Raw genomic sequence first — 19,727 nt, forward strand, 5'->3', positions numbered from 1 at the left:
ACATCACTGTAATCAGGGAAATGCAAATCAAAACTACAATGAGATACCATCTTACACCAGTGAGAATGGCACATATTAAAAAAAAACTAGCAACAACAAATGTTGGCGAGGGTGTGGAGAAAAAGGAACTCTTCTGCACTGTTGGTGGGAGTGCAAACTGGTCCAACCACTATGGAGAGCTGTGTGGAGATTTCTTGTCCTACTAAACATAGAGCTTCCATATGATCCAGCAATTCCACTCCTAGGTATTTACCCAAAGGACACAGAAACATCAGTTCCAAAGACCACCTGCACCCTATGTTTATAGCAGCACTATTTATAATAGCTAAGCTCTGGAAACCCAAATGCCCAAAAATAGATGACTGGATCAAGAAGATGTGGTACATATATACCATGGAATATTACTCGGCATTCAAAAAAGATAAACACATGCAATTTGCAGCAACTTGGATGGAGCTAGAAGGGTCATGCTCAGAGAAATAAGCTAGAAAGAAAAAGAAAAATACCGGATGGTCTCACTCATAGCAGGAATCTAGAAAACTTAAATAAGGGGCCAGGAAAAAGAATAACTATAAGAAAGAAAATATCAAAATCAACAAACAACTATGAACCAGAGACACTCTATGGGGGGTGGGGGGCGGGGAAAGGAGGGGTTGGGGTCAAAATAAGGGGGTTGTAATTGTATGGGGAATATAAAAATAAAATTTAAAGTAAAAAAAAGAGTAGGACAGAAGAGTAGGACATGTTTATTGAAGCTGTACGGGGGGGCAGTTTCTTACAACAGAATGTAGAGGGGATTGCTGTGTGCAACTACTTCTAGCTACGATTTCAAATAAATGTGCACAAATATGACCATCAGCATACTTAGACTAACTGGGGAAAAATCTCTCCATCACTAGCCCACAGTATTCATGTATAGTCTTCATTTCAAAGAATAAGCAATAAAATATATTTAGGCAAGAAGCCAATAACAACTGCAGTAAACTACAGTTCAGTATTCTTACTTATTGACATAAAATAAGGGTAGCACTATTTGGAATTCTGAGATGAGAAAATCTGTTATATTGTTTGATACTTCTGAACAGGGTATTTAGTGAGCTGGAGAGAGCGTGCAAAATGGAACTAGTTCATAATGCTCATAATGTCAAGTGAGTTCTGTGAATTCTGATTTACACAGGAAGAAACAGGAGCTTTTTTTTTTTTTTTTTTTGAGTCAAGCAACATGACCAGGCTCAGTACAGTGCCTGGCAGAGAGTAAGTGCTCAATAAATATTCTTTAAACAGATGGTAGGTAATATGCTGAGTAAATGAAAGTGCCAGGATTCAAAGTTAGATCCATCTGGTTACAAAGCCCACACTATCTGCATGACAGCCTTCTGTGTGAGACTATGCGGGGTTGTTTTTAAATGGCTAATTATTGCAAAGTATTAAACGCAGGAACTAATGGTTTCTACCTTCATATTAGAACTATTTGCTTCAAAATGTATGCGTGTTAAGAAACGAGGAAAGAAAGATACACAGAGGATCTTCAATGGTTTTAATTTTTAAATATACATAGTACATTAAATAACAAAGCCATATTAATATAGTTTGTATGGAACACTATCAGTTAAAGCAACTTGTTCTCTGCTCTTGCTGAGTTCTAACAATTTCTTTAAAATGCTTCCTATGAAAACACCATTCAAATGTGTTATCTTAATTTTATGAATATCAGGTATTCTGTTTCTTTTCTTTATTTGCCCCACAATTATACCAAAACAAATTATTTCAAAATGTTAAAAAGAAAGCTGTAACATGCTTACTTAGCTGCTGTGTATCCTGTATTAATATAGTTTATAACTATAAAAGTTGAAAATAATTTTATTGGTTTTCCTATATATAAATACATGCAAATAATTTTGCATTGAATATTTTATTAGTTTATACAGCTCTTCTTTTAAAAATTCTACCAACTTCTTTAAAATATGTCCTGTGAAAACATCATCCAAATGCATTTTAATTTTTTGAATGTTAAGTGCTATGTCTCCTTTCCTCCTTTGTCCCTGTCCTTCTTTGCCCCATATTCACACCAAAACAAATTCCTTGAAAATGCTAATATAAGTGCAACATACTTTTTAACTATTTTGTGTCTTGTCCTGAAATATTTTATTATTAACATGTTGAAAACCAATTTTACTGGTTTTTCTGTATGTAATCTCATATAATAACCTACATAATTAAGACATTATGTCAAATGTAGATGGCCAAGAATATAAAGAATCACAAAAATTCCGAGATGATTAATTTAAAGTAGATACACTTTAAAATACCATAGATGTGGCATAGCTAATATATAGCAAATGGAAAAGGAGTATCTTTGTGTTTGGCAACATCTTCAAGTACTGCTTCTCAAAGCATTATTTTGGGGTAGGTTTATACCAGCAAGGAGGATTTATAAAACATTACCTTCCTTATCCAAAACCAATAATAAACAAGAATTGAAAAATATGTTATTACAAAAGATGATGACCAGAAAGAAAGACTATGTACAATGAACTGCAAGGCTGCCAAGATAGAATGTCCTTGCTTCATTCAAGATCTAGAATCTTAAAATCTCATATTATAAATTTAACTAAATTCTGTTTTCTGATTACATTTAATCTCCAAACTTGGTTGTATACTGTAGCAATTTTAATTTTCCTGGATGTTAAAAGAAACACCACAGGATTCTGAAGACAGATTAATAATCTGTTCCATTGATACTGAAAAGAGATCAGTGGAAAATAATTATTTGGTTAGGTAGATAAATTTCAAGAGATTTAAAACATTACAATGTAAGATGTTGCTTAAAAAATTGAAATGATAAAAAGTTATTAAAAAGCTATTGGAGATATTTCCTGAGGGTTAGTAAAAGAAAAAAATAACCTTACTAGGCACATGGTACAAAGAAATCTCCTCACAGAGGTAAAGGCGGTATGATCAGTATCCGGATCTTAAGGGAATGCCATTTAAGAAACTGCACTGGTCTGTTCTAAGTGGTTTTAAGAGTGTGAGCTGGTACATCTTGGTATCACAGAAAATCTGAAGCAATTCACCTAGTTATGTATAAGAACTTAAATATCTTTGATTTATTAAATTTCATTGTTCTTTTATATACATTTTTCTTTAAAACTTCAAAATGAACATTTGATTATGCAATAGGAGATGATTTAATTATTTATATGACAATCTTAATAAGGTTGACATTCAGTGGAAAACAATGAAATAATTTACCTTTTAGTAATCAGAAAAACTTTAAATTTTATTACCTTCTTTTTAAGGGTCCCTTATTAAAGCTGGTGATTTTTAGTAATGTAAGTAAGCCAAAAAGTGATTGTTATTGATGAACTTATTTGCACCACAGTGTAATGGATATCCTTATTCTCAGTTAACCTTCAACACTCTGTACATACTATTCTGAAACACTGTGGTGAAGTGAGGCCTCGCATCCTTGAGCAAGATGCTACATAAGGGAGGGTTAGCTGCATTGGAAGGGTCTTCCACATCCCAGATTTCAAGCATACTGCAACCAGGTCTGAAAAAATATATACATATACATTATATATCTATCTTCATATTTCAAATGCATTCATATTAAAGAAAGTACATAAGGTGTAAAATATCTCTTAAACTTTTAGAGACTAAGTTATTAAATAAAGATTTTCAGTCATCATTTCAAAACACGTAACTTCAACAAGTGCAGGGATAACAAAAATGAACTTAAGTATCTTAATTGCATTTTCATGTTTCACTTAATCAAATAATGAAATGTGCTATTGATAAAGGTGCAATAACGATATATCTCTATGTCTCTCTATAGATACGCACACACACACTTCCACAGATCTCCCCTCCTTTTCTCTTTTTCAATGTGTGTTTTCTTTTACATTACAATTTTTTTAAGATTTATTTATTTATGCAAACAAGAACTGGGGTGTATACCAGAGGTTCCAGGGGGTAAGAGGATTCACCAGAGACAGAGTGGGGCACAGAACAGGTGGATCTACTGAAATACATTGCTGAGGGGAAGAGCAGACAAGACAGGAGAGGTCTGCGCCATGTGGGTTAGCTCCCTGGCTAGGGAACCAACTCATGCAGCTTGGTAACACTGAGACTTTAACCCCTGTGCCACCAGGGAGGCCCTATTTTATAATTTTTAAATTGAGGTAACATTGGTTCACAATACTGCATATGATTCAGAAATACAGGATCACACCTCTTCAGACATGTTACCATACCACACCCACCAATAGGCACCTATGGGTGCTGTATTATAGTCCACTGTGCCCCCTCCACCTTTGCTCTCCACTTTTCCTCCTCCCCACTGCAAGCCTCAGTTTTAGAGACAGAGCATGGTGCAGTGTGGTGGAGGACTGTGGGCACTTTGATGGTGGGAAAGCTATGGTAAGCACACTTAAAGGTAGAAATCCTTTGTGGAAAAAATAAACAAGAATGTTTAAAAAATAAAAATATAAACAAGCACATGTTAAATGAAAATGAAAAGTCAAGACACTAATTTTTTGAAATTCTACTTAAATGAATGTGTAACTTTACTTTCTAACATGAAATTATATTTAAAGAAATATGAGGGCAATATTTTAATGGAAGTTATTTGGAGTAAATATTCTTAAAAAAATCAAAATTACCAAAATAAAATAAAACATTTGTTATTTAAAAGTATACTATATCATATAGCATAGGCTTATACTCACTTAGTTCTTACAACACACCATGCCTCTTCTAAAACATAGTAATTCACATGTAACTCCAACAATTTCTCTCTCACTTCTTTTGCAGATTTTCGACTATATGTAGAATACACTATTTTTGTCCGAGCCCTTTATATTCAAACAAAAGATTAAAAGACTTTTAAATCAATTGTAATAGAATGAGCTAAAGAAATTTGGCTAGAAAATTCAAATTTCAATGCTCACTGGGTGAAATACTTATATATATGTGTCAGTATTTGAATGTGCTGAAACTGTTGAATGTTGAATGTGCTAAAACTTAACAGCAATTTGAATTGTGTGTGTACAGTCAGTACCCCACAACCCCTGGTTCTACATGCTTGGAGTGAACCAACCATGGATCAAAAGTAGGTACTTAGTTGTACTATGCCATTAGGCCTACAAGAGGTGCTTCTGTACTGAACATGTACAGACTTTTTCCTTGACATTAATCCCTAAATTATATCATATAATAGCTATTTACATGGCATTTATTAGGTATTATAAATCATCTAAAGATGATTTAAAGTATATGAGAGGATGCGTATAATAAGTTCTGTGCAAATACTACTCCATTTTATATAAGGGACTTGAACTTCTGCAGATTTTGGTATACATGGGGGATCTGGAACCAATACCCACAGATACTGAGTGATGACTTCTAGTACATAAACCAATTTTGAGTCTAGAGTTGAGTAGCAGAAAAATTGTTCAGAATATAAAATTTGCTTTGCATAATTCATAACATAATCTAGTCATGGGGCATATCCTGATAGAGACAGAATATAGTGAAAATGTAAATTTGAGTAGATAATTTTTTCTGCAGCATCTTTGAAAAGCACAAGTTGAAGCTGAATATAGCAAATAGCACAGATAGACAGTGGGCATCTAAGGTAGCTGTTAGGTAGAGAAAAGTCCTTAAAAGAAAATTGAGAATCAGGGCTATTCCCTAAAGTATGGTACAATAGGTAAACTGGCCCTAAATGGGAATTTGTTATGAAATACTGAGTACACTATCATGTACGCCTTAAACATTTCTTAGAATTTCAAGCATACAGGATGTCCAATTACCAGACATAAAATTTTAATTAAGAAATTTACCTTTAACAATAGGTCAAAAGTGCAGTCAAAGGAAAAGATGGCCCTGACAATTACTAGAAGTAAAATAATTTTTACACTTGATCTTAGCCAAAAGGCTGAGAAGCAATAGAAGTAAAATACTTTTTTAAAGTCATTTAATGAAAACAAAACTTCTATACTTTAATGGAAACTAATTTTTCTTAATCAGCTAGCAAAAGACCACCCTAAGTCTTCATAAAGCATTTAACTGCAAATTTTGTGTACTTTTTTAATCTATTAGAAACAGTCACTGGCCACAAGTAAGAATGGCTTTTGGAATCACCTAGATGGGCTGTGGGGTTCCCAAACTACGGCCATGATCCAAATCCATCCCACCTTCTATTACAACTATTTAGAAAAATTTTTGGAACACACACACACACACAATTTGTAAATATGTGGCACATTTTTCAGTTTGAGAAAGTAACTTTTGCTTTTTCAGTTTTCAGAGGTTTGTAAACTTACTTTAAAGTCAACAGGCACATACTGTCATTTCTGGATGGCCACCCATACAATTTTTTTTTTTTTTTAATTTCCAGCATAAGCATGCAGATGAGAGCATATATGTGTGTGTGCTTATATAAAAATTTTTCCCTGTTCCTAAGAGTCACTATGCTGTATGTTTGGTTGAAATATTCAGTTAGTTGCCTACCTCAAGTCTGCATCTTCATAATGAGGGTGATTCACAATGGGGTGAAGAGTTGAGAGCTTGACACTTGCCATTGTAGGCATAGCACCGGCAAAAACAGCATCTGAAAAACAAGATTATATCCTATAAAAACATGTTTCAAAAAATTCAGAACTTTTATCTGATATTTGAACCCAAATTAAGATAAAATACATTTAATAATAACCAGTGACATCTTTCATTTTATTCACCTCAATTTTTAAATATTGTCTATTATAATAATAGCCAACTTTTGTTAAATGTTATTTAGTACCGGGAATTGTGCTAAATATTCTTACTAGGATTAAATTAATGAGATGGGTACTGTTATTATTTTGTAGATGTGGAAGCTGGAGAAATAGTGCAGTGACTTAAGCAAGATTGTATAGTTAGAAACTATCAGAGCCCACCTACTAAGCCACTTCACAGCAGTTTGCTGTCACATTCAAGCACTCTATTATGTGGTACTAGCAAAACCACATAGAACTAGGAATGAATTATAAATTTCATATATTATTCCAATAATTTAAAGTGCTGGGAACTGAGAGATTGTTAAAAAGGGCAAGTCTCATAGTACCTCTAAAATGATTTTTGTGGGTTATAAACTGCAGTTCTGAGGACTTGCCAGAGGAAAACTTGGCTTTCTTGCTTCAGATCTTTAAATACACATACTTAAGTTTTCTTGGTTTCTGTTTGAATTTACATAATGTATATATTTTATGAAATAATCTCATTACTTGCTGGTAGTACTTTTTGGAATAATGGCATGTGTAAATGAATTGCCTTTGGTGATAAATACGGATACACCAAAATCTACCTGGCTTCTGTTTCAGTTTTCTCTCTGATTATCAAACGATTGCCTTCTGGCACTTCTATATAATAAATGATTACATAATTATGAAGGTTATTGTCATTTTAATTAGCCTAATAATATCACTAATAAGGACAAGGCATGTTATTCATACCTAATTTAAATAATTAAATATTACTTTCAAATATAACAAGTATTATAAATGTAGCTGAGTAAGAATCTCTTTTTATGCCTTAAATTTAAAAATATGTAAATCAACTGAAGTACAAATATGTATTTATTATTGCAAGATTTCATAATTAGTGGTGAAAAGCTGGTAAATCAAAGCAATGGTTCTTTACCAGGAGTGAGTTTGTTTCCTGCATACTTATTATTTCTGGAGAAATTTTAGTTGGTTCCACAATGGGGGCAGAGGGAAGAGGAAGATTTACTGGCATTTGGTGAGTAGAGGGATTAGAAGCTGCTAAATTTTCTGCAATACACAAGACCAAGGTTGGATAATCTTGGGTTCAAGGAACTCAAAGTCCAGAGCCAGTGTTATACAGAAGAAACTAGGTAGGTCTGTTCAGCAAGAGCTGGAGATGCTGAGCAGAAATCATCTATGGCAGAGAAGGGAAATACTCCTTACCCTCTTTTTTCCTCTTGGTGCTGAGATAAATATAAATGCAACAGGGGTAGAGTAAGATAATTTCCTATAAATAAACTGAAATCTCCACTTGGTCTGCTGCAGGTATTCGAAAAATGTATCCCTTCTGATTTGGAAAAATCTCACTAATGATGTGGTAAGTGAGCCATAGACTGCATTTCAATTCCCAATTCTCCTCTCAACTGAGCATCTTTGTACAGTGCACAAACTATACAGTCTTCATGGTGGGCAACAATGTAACACTAGTCCCACCCATATTGTAAAACTTGATGCTACTTCAATAAACATGGTAGTTATGAAGAACTCAGAGGGATGGAAAAAGAGAATAGAACAGATCTGTAAGATCAAGGAAGAAGCAGCTAAAAATGAGGTAGGGATTTGTGGGAGTTGTTGAGAGGGATAAATTGTGAAATGTAAGCTCTCTTTGCCAGGAGCCCAAAATAGACTCTGGGAAAAAATAAGATAAGCTGAAAAGAACCAGTATATTTTATAGCTTGGGAAAAATAACTGTGAGGAGGGGAAAGATGAGTAAAAGTAGTGCCTACCTATACTCCTATAAAGTTATGTCAGTAGAAGAATAATTCAAAAATTCTGACTAAACTGGCCTGGTAGCTCTAAATGATGAGTGACTGTTGCTAAAAGATGTCCTTAAAAGATATAAATGAAATATCTGAGTTGGAAGTAAAAAATTTTACCTTTATGAAAGATAATTAGTAAAATAGTGACTATCAAATAAGAGGTAAGTAGAAATCAACTCAAAGAGCTACAGGATAAATTTAAATAAACCATAAAGAAGAACTTGTATTAACAAATTTAGTAAATACCAAAATAATCATGGGCAAGATTATAGATTACTTAAAGGAACCCTGTAGAATATGCTTATTCTTTGGAAAGTAATTACAAGTGGTGATGTTTGAAAGTTGAATGTCAATCTGTTTGAAGTGGTTTTGGACAAAGATGGGAAGAAAAGAAGGTAAGCTCAAAGGAATATTTCTGAGTGTCTAAAAGTAGAATTATTTAGTGATGAAAACATAATGTCCAAAGTTTTAACTCTTCTACATGTGACTGAATTTACATAATTAGTGCATGGCCTAAAGTGATATCGGTCTATGAGAACTGCCCATGGTCAAAAGGATCTTCGCTAACAGCCTCACAAGGAGTGAAATATTTTTTTAAAGATTTATTTCTGATTTGTCATTGTTAAGATTAAAATACTGATTATTAATTATCTCTGACATCTACAGCATATAATTTGCAAATAGTCATTAATTCCTGATGTTAACAGTTACCTAGGAGAGATTTAAAGAGGGTACAAAATTGTTCTTTGAGAAGGCTTGATTTTGTGTATATATTAAAATTAGCATGTTCAAAATCTGTGAGGGCGTTCACAAATAGTGAATGACTATACATGCATTTTTATGTTGTAAATAGATATATACACACATATAAGAAAGGATAACTACATACTACGTGGTTATAAAACTAGTCATATGTAATAGCAACACACCTGGTCTGGTATTGTATTTAATCCATTGTATCAGCTCTTCCTGAGGCAAATTATTAAATTCTCCTATTATGCTCCATTGATTATGGAGATTTGCACAGCCTTGTAGTGACATCACTGCTACAAGGCCAAAAATAAAATTCTCAAAACGAACTCTGCTAAAAATCCAGCCAAAGAGCTATAATGAAAGAAACCATTTATTTATAATTAGTATATGAAGAATTCTATAGGGTTAATATTAAATTTCACCTTACTACTGAAACCAAAGTGGGTAATCATTTCATATTGTTAGTACACTATTGTATATAGAAATATCATCATCATATATTTTGTTTAAAAACAGCAAATACTTGGAATTATGTGGCCCAGTTAAAAATGGAGTTTTCTTTCCTTTCTAAAGAATTAAAGAAGGACTACCTGATCCTTCTAGTACTGATAAAGGATTAGGAAATCACAAAATTGAAACACTCTCAGTTAAATCCTTTACATCTGTCTGCCTTTTATGGACATAATTTAGGGAAACCCCTCAAGTACTGATATATTTATTCCTCTCATGAAAATAAGCATTATGATATTCTTAGACAAGATACTCAATAAAAATAAAATGTTTCTAGAAGTACCTTGGTCCCAGAAATGTAGCTATTTGTCTAGTTCTTTTGTGTATGAGATAACAATAATGGTACCACAAAATTGACAACTTTATCTAGGCTTCTCTGAAACAAAAAGGACAATGCAAGAGCAATTACAGCATCTACACTAGTACTAGAAGAGCACTTTAGGATATTTTTGGTGGGTCAAGTAACTCTTAGCACAGACTGGAAATCCAGAAAACAATGTTTGTGAAAGGATACTAACAGAGGGAGAAGTGTACTTTATCATATATCATAAAAAACAAACAAACAGTAAAATCTAGGATAATTGAAAAAGCTATTTGAGTTGCTTTTCTTACTCTACAGTCAATCATGGACTAACATTTTAAGTCATTTCAAAATAAAAACACCTAGTGTTTTTATGCTTTGGATTACTCAACAAAGCCAGGGTAAATGCACTGCAGTTGCTATAGTTGTTACAGCATAGTTATACAAGAATGAAAACCTTACCCGCCGAGAGCTTATCAAGGAAGCCATAACGCACATGTGAGGTGTCAAAAACAGCTTCAGTCTCATAATTAAAATGGCAAGGACAGTAAATGCTAACAACTGCAATGTGTGAAAAATTAGCTATAAAAACAAACAAAAAATGATATTATCACTTGAAATATTTTAAAATTAATGAAGTATATTAAAATTATCATCATCCAATAGGATGAGGATCTTTTAACTTAGTAATACATTTATCCCTATTTATTCAGTCATTCAACAAAGATTTATTAAATGCCAGGTATTCTTCTGGGTGTTTCGGGTAGTAAACAAAACAACAGCAAGCAATTTCTGCCCTCATGAAATTATATTTTAGTGCATTTAGTGAGGGGTAACAGAAAATAGACAAAACAAAAAGGTAAATCTATTATGCAGCCTAGTGGAAAGTGGTTAGTGCAGGGACAAAGAAGAGAGAGAGGGAAAGGAGACCTAGCGCAGGAGAAAGCAGTTGCCGCTCTAAGTAGGATCCCCTGGGTGGGTCGCACTGAAAAGGAGGTATTTGAGCAGGACGGTACAAAGTGAGGAAGTAAGCCACAGACACAGGGAAGTAAGGAATGCTTCACAAATTTACAGGTCATTCTATCAGCAACAAAAATCAGAGCAAAACATAAACTAGCTCATTTTAACAGGATTGGATTATACAAATATATGTATTAATTATAAAGAATTTTTTTTTATTAAGATAGCTTCACTGTGTAAATATTTCAAACAAAACTTTACTAACAGACAGGGCAAGCATCTGCTGAGCTGTTAACCCCTAAGGAACACTGCTGAAGAAAATAAAACACTGTTAACTCAGGAGTCTTTAATTATGAAAATTAAATAGCATAACATATGACACAAATGCAGGTCTTTGTACACCACAAAATAATTTAGTGCCATATGAAATGCTGTCTTATTTGTTGCATGTCTCCACTGAAAAATTATACTATTTGAGGGCAAGAACATTGCTACAGAATCCTTTGTATCCTATGACACCACTAAGCTTGTAACTGATCATCCAGTCTATCTATGCCAGAAGACTACAGCTCACAGGGCGATGGGAACCTGCTCTGAGGGGCTGTAACCCTGATTTTCTCAATGGATTAGATATTAACATGTTATTGTTGAATGAATGAATGAACAAATGAATGAAGGTAATTTAATTCTGCTCCATGGTCATAAATAAGCCTTCTAGTTTTCAAATCCTTACTACTGCTCAAAATTGAGAGCAGATTAAAGAGGGAAGCATCAGCAGATTAATATCAAGGCTAAACCACTTAAGCACTTCTGATGTTGCATAAGCAGCAAGGTTTACCCCTACAACTTATCCTGTAATTAGAATTTAATGCACATATCTACCAGAGATCAAAATGAAAGCTTTACCTCACCATGTTCAAGGAGCTGCTTTCTGAAATAAAACAAAAATATTCTCTCTTTATTGAATGTACATTATACTATGATTACATGAAAATAAATATCTGTTCTTAGATTTAAAAAAAATTTTCTCTAAATTACTGATGTATATGTCTACAATAAGAATATTAAATAACATCAATAAAAAATCATACGACATTCTAAGAGACATGATTCACAGATCCCCAATTTAAGGCATACAAAAATGGTCCATTTTAAAAAACATTGTTGATGGAATATGGGTGAGCTGGTGGTGGGTGTACTATGGTAGTAATACCTGATGTGAGTACCCTAATATTTCCTCAGTTAAAAATACATAATAAAAGTAAAAAAAAATATATATATATATATTGGTTTTATATGTTTTTCTAGAATGATACATACAAAGCAATCAGTGCCAACTAGGAATAATTCTAAGCGAGGGAAACATGCCTTCTTTTCTTGATACTCTCTTTTGTCTGAATATATACTAAAAGCATATATTATTTTTGTGAATTAGAGGATACCTCTGCCCATATATAGACACAGAGTTGTCACTTTCAGGTATGTAATCAGGAAGATCTCCTTATTTTGAGCTAAATTTTCTTCCACACATTGGCCCCTTCAAGTCTGTCCTTTTCCACATTAAGTCCTTTCAACATGTGAAGATAGCTACCATGAATCCCTGAATCCTCCTCAGCTGTCCAATTACATATCCCAAGGCCCCTTCATGCATCCCTTATGTAAGTTTTCAGAGTTCTAAATGTAAGAACATTAAAAAAAAAGTCAAGACACATTTCCCTAGACTCTATCTGACCTGAACAAAGGAGGAAGCTGGTTTAGAACCAACTTCAACAAATGTACATTAAGATTCTAATTCTGACAACCATACAAAACTCTTCACTGTAAATATAAACAAAACACAACACTAATGATAAAGGACTGATCACAAAAACCTGCAAAGAGCTGAAGAGTCTCAACAAAAACAAAGTAAATAATCCAGTCAAAAAATGGGCAGAAGAGCTAAAAGGAACCTCTCCAGAGTGGAAATGTGAATGGCCAACAGGCATATGAAAAAATGTTCAGCATCACTTGCAATCAGGGAAATGCAAATCAAAACTACCATGAGATACCATCTTACACCGGTGAGAATGGCACATATTAAAAAAAAACTAGCAACAACAAATGTTGGTGAGGTTGTGGAGAAAAAGGAATTCTCCTGCACTGGTGGTGGGAGTGAAAACTGGTCCAGCCACTGTGGAGAGCTGTGTGGAGATTCCTCAACCTGCTAAAGATGGAGCTTCCATATGACCCAGCAATTCCACTCCTAGGTATTTACCCAAAGGACACAGAATCATTAATTCAAAAGGGCACCTGTGGGCCTCCCCTGATGGCACAGTGGTTGAGCACTGGGCTGTGAGGCTGCCCGCAACCTCTGCAGCACCGGTTCGCTCCCCAGATGCCGGTGAGGGTCCCACAAAAAAAAGGGCACCTGTACCCCTATGTTTATAGCAGCGCTATTTACAATAGGTAAGCTATGGAAAAAACCCAAATGCCCACAAATAGATGACTGGATCAAGAAGATGTGGTACATATACACAATGGAATACTACTGAGCAATCAAAAAAAGATAAACTCATGCAATTTGCAGCAACATGGATGGAGCTGGAAGGGATCATGCTCAGCGAAATAAGCCAGAAAGAAAAAGAAAAATACCGGATGGTCTCACTCATAGCAGGAATCTAGAAAACTTAAATAAGGGACCAGGAAAATGAATAACTATAAGAAAGTGAAAATCAAAATCAACAAGCAATTATAAGCCAGAGGCACGCTGTGGGAGGCTGGGGGGGCTAGGAGGGATTAGGGTCAAAATAAGGGGGATGGGAATTGTATGGGGACTATAACCAAGATGAAAAAGCATACATTGTGCAAAAATGAAAAATGATGTAAAAATATATAAAATATATAAAAAATAAAATAAAAATAAGTAACTATTTTTACTTAAAAAAATTCCAATTTTCGATTGGTTAAAAAAAACTGCATTATCATCACAATTTTTCTACAAATTTATAACTGCCTTAAAAATAAGTTTAATTAAGTACAACAAAAATAATCATATATTTACAAATAATGTAATTTGAGTTGAGTTCCCTCAGAAGGAAATTGTTTTCACAATCTCATGTCCTGTAGCAATGTGTGATTTGAGTTTTATTTTTCTTATACATGTTGACATCTTAATTCTAGTGACGTTACTAAAACTACAAAAAAGTGATGCAATGTGTTGTTTTGACAATAATGCAGAAAAATTTTTCACAAATATTTAGAAAAACAAGTAATTATACTTTCTCTGAACATAAAAAAAAAAATCACCAAAAGAAAACTTTAACTTCAGTTAATTCATGAATATAAACATCTCCAAAATAAGTCCAAATATGTGAGTGAGCCATAAAAATAATACTTCAGTCTTTTTTAAGGAAAATTTTAAAGCTTGGTTCATATCACCTTTCTTAGTCATAACGCTGTAGATTAATGTACATTCATTTGAAAAATTAAGATTGTAGTAAATTATTTAACAATTGAATATAGTATGTTTTTTTAAAAACTATGATATAATTACCTTACATAAGTGTTTGCAGATAAGACACATAAAATATCACGAAAAGTCTGTGAATAGAATCAAATCAATGAAATATTTCTAGGGAATTATGTCACAATTAAAATTTCTTAATTCAGTAACTTAAACACCCCCACTAAAAAGAAGTATTTTTACTGTTAAAGAGTGAGTCCTCAGGAACAGATTTATCTCAGCTTGGTCCCAGGCAAATAACTTTTGTAAGTTATAACTTCCTCTTCTTTAAAAAAATAATAAAGAAGATGTGGTATATATACATAATGAAAATCTACAGTTATACAAAAAAGATGAAATCTTGCCATTTGTGACAGCATGGATGGAACTGGAAGGGGTTATGCTAAATGAAATAAGTCAGAAGAAAGAGAAATAGCAGATGATTTCACTCACGTGAAATATAAAGAAACAAAGCAAAGGAACAGACAAAACTACACCAAAATAAACCCTAGAATATAAGACAGCCAATTGACTCTGCATGGCAAAGTAGAGAGGAGACTCAGTGGGCTAGGGTGGAGGATTATTGGGATTTTGATGGTAGCCATGGTATAGTAACATACATCTGAAGAAGTGTGAACCTACACCCCTAAAACATAAGCAATGTTATAAAAATCAACATTACCTTAATTTTAAAAAGGCATATTTAAGGTCCATTCAAGCTCTAACCTTCTAAGTTTTGTATGTGAAAAAACACCTTCCTAGTGTTTACATTTATATTGTATTGGAGGGATGTGGGGCTGAAAGAGGTATTAGTTTTCACAAGGAGGCAGTATGGTTTACACAGATAAATGATGAGAAAATATATTCTAATTTATAGTGAAATCTAAGTTTAGGATTTTTTACTTCACTAGTTGATTCATGACATCCTACATGGAAAAATGTTTCAAGTTACTTAAATGAGATTGTTCTTACTTATGCAGACAAAAGACTATTTGAGTGTATAGTTAAAAGAATATGCACTTTTATCAGAGTTTAAGGTTTGATAGAATCACAGGAAAAGCACACTTAAATATGCCTTCCTTCTTTCCTTTCCAGAAGTGATTTTGCAAAAGAGAAAATTTAAATGACCTTTAGAAGTATCCTTGAAGTTGAAAACAGGAAAAAATAGGACAAATAAATATTGAGGGGTTTGCATGGAAGCAGAAAGGAGTTAAGCTTTAGTGGCTGTAAGTATGGATGTGTGTGCATGGGCATGCCTTTCTCACTCATAAACTATTCATATTCCAGAAGAAAACAAAGGAAAAAATGTAGGAATTGGAATTAGAGAAGATATGCAATTTGATTTTAAACATAAAAAACTGGTTGTAACAGGACAGCATTTAGAGGTGGTAGAGAAATCATGCTACTGACGTGTATATCAAAGTATAAAATAAATGTACAGACAAATGTGTATTTACAAAGGTGTTTACAAATGTGTAAACAATATAAATAAAGATTGTTCAAATTTGCAAAAACTAAGGATTCCACTGACTTTAAACAGACTTTCATATTAACCACTCCCAGATCAAGAAAATCTGTCAATAGTATTTTAAAAATTATTTCTTCTGCTTGACAGAAACCAAGCTGTCATTGTACTTGCCTTTCATAGCACCTATAACAATTGTAATTTTTTAGTCGAGTGTATGATTATTTGTTTAATATTTCCACCACCCCAAACAATCAGTTCCAAGATAAGAGCAGACCTGTCTTATTTGTTCCAATGTACCAACAATGTTAATGTAGTTCTTAGCATCAAGTGGGTAGCTGATAAATTCCTTTGAAAGAGTATCTTTTCTAATATCTCAAATACTACTAGATAATGAAAGATCTGAATAAAAACCATTATTTAGGGAGAACAATCCATCCTAAAAATAAGATAGAATTCTGAGCTATTACCAATAATCTATTATAGTTCTTATCTTGAATCCCAAAGCAAATGATAAAATTGTTTTAAATACCTTTCTACAGATAAAGCCAGTAGTCACCATGACAACTGGAAGCAGTAATGTCTTTGTGTATCTCAGTGGAGTCTGAAATATAGCAAATTATTCAAGATAGCCATTTATTAAATTTTACAATAAATGGAAAAAATCTATGTCATATTGAAATTCACAATAAAGTTCCTTAAAGGTAAAAATATCTATTGTTAGTAGTGTATATATATATATATATATATATATATATATATACACACACACACACACACACACATATATATATCAGTTTTCATGTTCTAATGGAAAAAATCAAAATTAGAAAAATAGCTCTAAAATATAAAAAATATTTAATTTAGAAATTAGTTATACATGTTATTTTTTTCTTGATTTTGCTCTTATTTTTATTTATGCAATATTAAATAGTTTTAAAATATGTTTACTGATTTCTGGGTTACAAGTAATCACTTTCTGGGCTGCAAATTTCCATTATTCTCATTCATGAAACAAGAAAAACAAGGAAAAAAAATTGGCCTAGGTAATTTTTATAAGCATGAATGAAAAAGTACTGAAATAATATCAACTAAAGAATTCTCTTGAACTATCATTGTGAATGGAAATAATTTAGCATGTTTCTAAATTATATCATTTGTAAAGGCATGAGTCAAGTAATTTTCTCCTTTGTATTCCTACAGAAAACTGCCTCACAGATAATGATCAATTATAGTTTTGAAAGAATGGATGACTGATTGGGTAGATAATAGATTAATATAAACTTACTAGTGTACCTTTCTTGGCAACACCTTGTTAAAAATTTTTGTAATATTTGGGGTATTAAATGTAATAAACCTGAATTTCTCAAAAACAAAACAAAAATTTGGAATTTTTTCCTGAGTGATTCCACATCTCTGTGTGATCTAAATTATTAACAACTGTATAATAACAATTTAATATGCAGAATATAGTATGTTAAGTACTCTCCTGGACTATTTGATTTAAACCATCATCGAGGACTCTAAAACAGAGATCATTGTATACAGATTTCACACATATGAAAACAGATAAGGTCATATGATTAGTACAAATCATAGTTAAAAAAAATGATAAAGTAAATAAGTTGGGTTTTCCTAAATGAAAGTTTTTGAGTTTCAAATTAAAGTGAAAAGTTAAGAGCAAAAAAATTCATCATACCTGTAAAGAAGGAAAAAACAAAAAAATATTCATACCGCTTTTTCCATGAAGTCAAATTCAGGAGCACAGGTATATATTAAGGTATCAAAATCTGTATACCTTAAGATTCTGGCTGCTATAAGGTCACTCAGCCGAATCTGGTAGAAAAGCAAAATGAATTAAAATTACAAAAATAATTATTGCCTACAGTAACTGATTTGATGTAACAGTAATAAGTCTATAAAACAGATAAATCCAAGGCATATAAATGATCTTGAAAAAAAGGGACATGTCCAGAAATGGCAAAATGAGCCAAGTCAGGAAAATATCTCCATAAAGCAGAATGAGAAATCAACTAAATATCTCATGCCTTTCAAATTAGCTTGTCACTACAGGGCTCCTGATGACCCACATACCTGCATTTTTGAAGGTGGATGGACAAAAGTGTCTGTGTGGATGGAAGAATCAGAAGAGGGAAGCAGAGCTGTAAATACAGCCGAGGCAGAGTAGATGACCAGTACCACCACACAGTATGGGGAACAAGCAGGGAAAAGGCCAGGTTTTGGGGGAGCACACAGTTCTAAGACTCCTGCAAGCTTCTTCACAGAGAAGAGGAAGACATTCCCCATCCCCCGCCTAAGCCTGGATGCCTTGATATGACATTAAAAGCAAGCGATTTTTTGCAGGCATAGTGTGGCAAGATGAGCCTCTCCCCTCACCAGTTGGAGAAGCAGGCAAATTTATTTCCGGTGCCAAGCCTTTGTCCCTACTGCTACCAGACACAAGATTTGCCACTATAACTACACCAAACAGGACACACGGCTGCAGCACCTTTCCGGAATAAGTAGGGAAAGGACCATATCTTTGGAGACACACACCTCTAGGGCTCCTGTAAACTCCACTTCAGAAGACAGAAGAAGTTACACAGTCCGCCAAAGCTAAGTGCCACCAAAACTCAGTAGGCACAAATGTAATAGGCTGATTCCCCTCCCCTCACTCTCTGGTGACTCAGGGAAGTCTGTATTCAGAGCTAGATGCAACCAACTACAGATATCTGCAGATGGGCATGGAGAAGGGAGCTGGTGTCATGTACTTCTTTCTCAAATTGAGAACAATAAGGGGACTGTAATAAGGGGAGATTATACAATGAAGTAGTTTAGGTCCAGGTTGACGCTCTCCCTATTGAGTTGGTGGCTGAAAGAAACTCCCACAGGGAAGCCTTCTCTCCACAGACATTCAAGATCTTCACAAATAAAACTCCAAAACTAGCCCCACATCACCACCTACTGGAAGAACAGAATCTGGTTTGTGAAAGAATATTTTTGAGAATTTGTGATGAGAAAAAATATTTTGATATTTAAAACATGATTCCTCCCAATTCTTCTGCCTTAAATGGTTATGCTATCATGTCGGTTTCTCTACATTAAGAACTCTAGAGCTTGATGATAACATTCACCACAGTCTGGGAGTTTCCTGGTTCTCAGATGAGCCTGAAAAGTTCTGGAGGTATTAAATGTTTGAAAGAGCAGGCACTAACTGTAGTCAGGGGTCTCTGCTCATTTAAATTTGCTCAAATGACTTCATAAAGGAAGTTTAAAAAAAAGATAGTTTTTAATGGAAACAAAGCTTTCAGTTTTTTGCAGTGTGCTCACGATTTATATTAAGCTCAGTAGAAACAAGAACTACTGTGTTTTCTTCTTAATTTGTAAAACAAACCCTACCTCGTCAAGTTTAATAAATGTTTGAAAACTCCCACTCAAGAACCTTCTGTCTATTCTGAATGTGGGGTTAAGTAATTCTAAACCTATACAGTAGGATTATGAAGTTTCATTCCTGAACCAAATGTTCAGTTAGTTATTTGCTGGCATTTTCTCTCTCTCTTTTTTTTTTGTATTAATCAATATGGATTATCTTTCTGGTTTAAAAAAATTAAATTAGTATTACCACTAAAAAACTTTGGTTTATTAAAAGTACAGCATCACCAAATATTTCTTAAAAATGTAGTACCAACAG

The 19,727-nt window shown here is 33.5% G+C and overlaps 1 protein-coding gene across 1 annotated transcript in view; it reads right to left on the reverse strand.

The window, feature by feature from the left end:
* Positions 1–3,402: 3,402 nt before the first annotated feature.
* DPY19L2 (dpy-19 like 2) overlaps positions 3,403–19,727 on the reverse strand; it is a gene marked incomplete at both ends in the record, with an annotated part of 66,316 nt that continues 49,991 nt past the window's right edge. The window contains 9 exons of the mRNA XM_084230771.1: positions 3,403–3,553; positions 4,731–4,856; positions 6,517–6,616; positions 9,496–9,670; positions 10,593–10,712; positions 11,997–12,021; positions 14,623–14,669; positions 16,569–16,640; positions 17,771–17,872. Of these exons, the coding sequence (XP_084086897.1) occupies positions 3,403–3,553; positions 4,731–4,856; positions 6,517–6,616; positions 9,496–9,670; positions 10,593–10,712; positions 11,997–12,021; positions 14,623–14,669; positions 16,569–16,640; positions 17,771–17,872 (918 nt within the window). The remainder of the gene's footprint in view (positions 3,554–4,730; positions 4,857–6,516; positions 6,617–9,495; positions 9,671–10,592; positions 10,713–11,996; positions 12,022–14,622; positions 14,670–16,568; positions 16,641–17,770; positions 17,873–19,727) is intronic.

This window comes from Talpa europaea, assembly GCF_964194135.1.
Source record: "Talpa europaea genome assembly, chromosome: 3".
Lineage (NCBI taxonomy): Eukaryota > Metazoa > Chordata > Mammalia > Eulipotyphla > Talpidae > Talpa > Talpa europaea.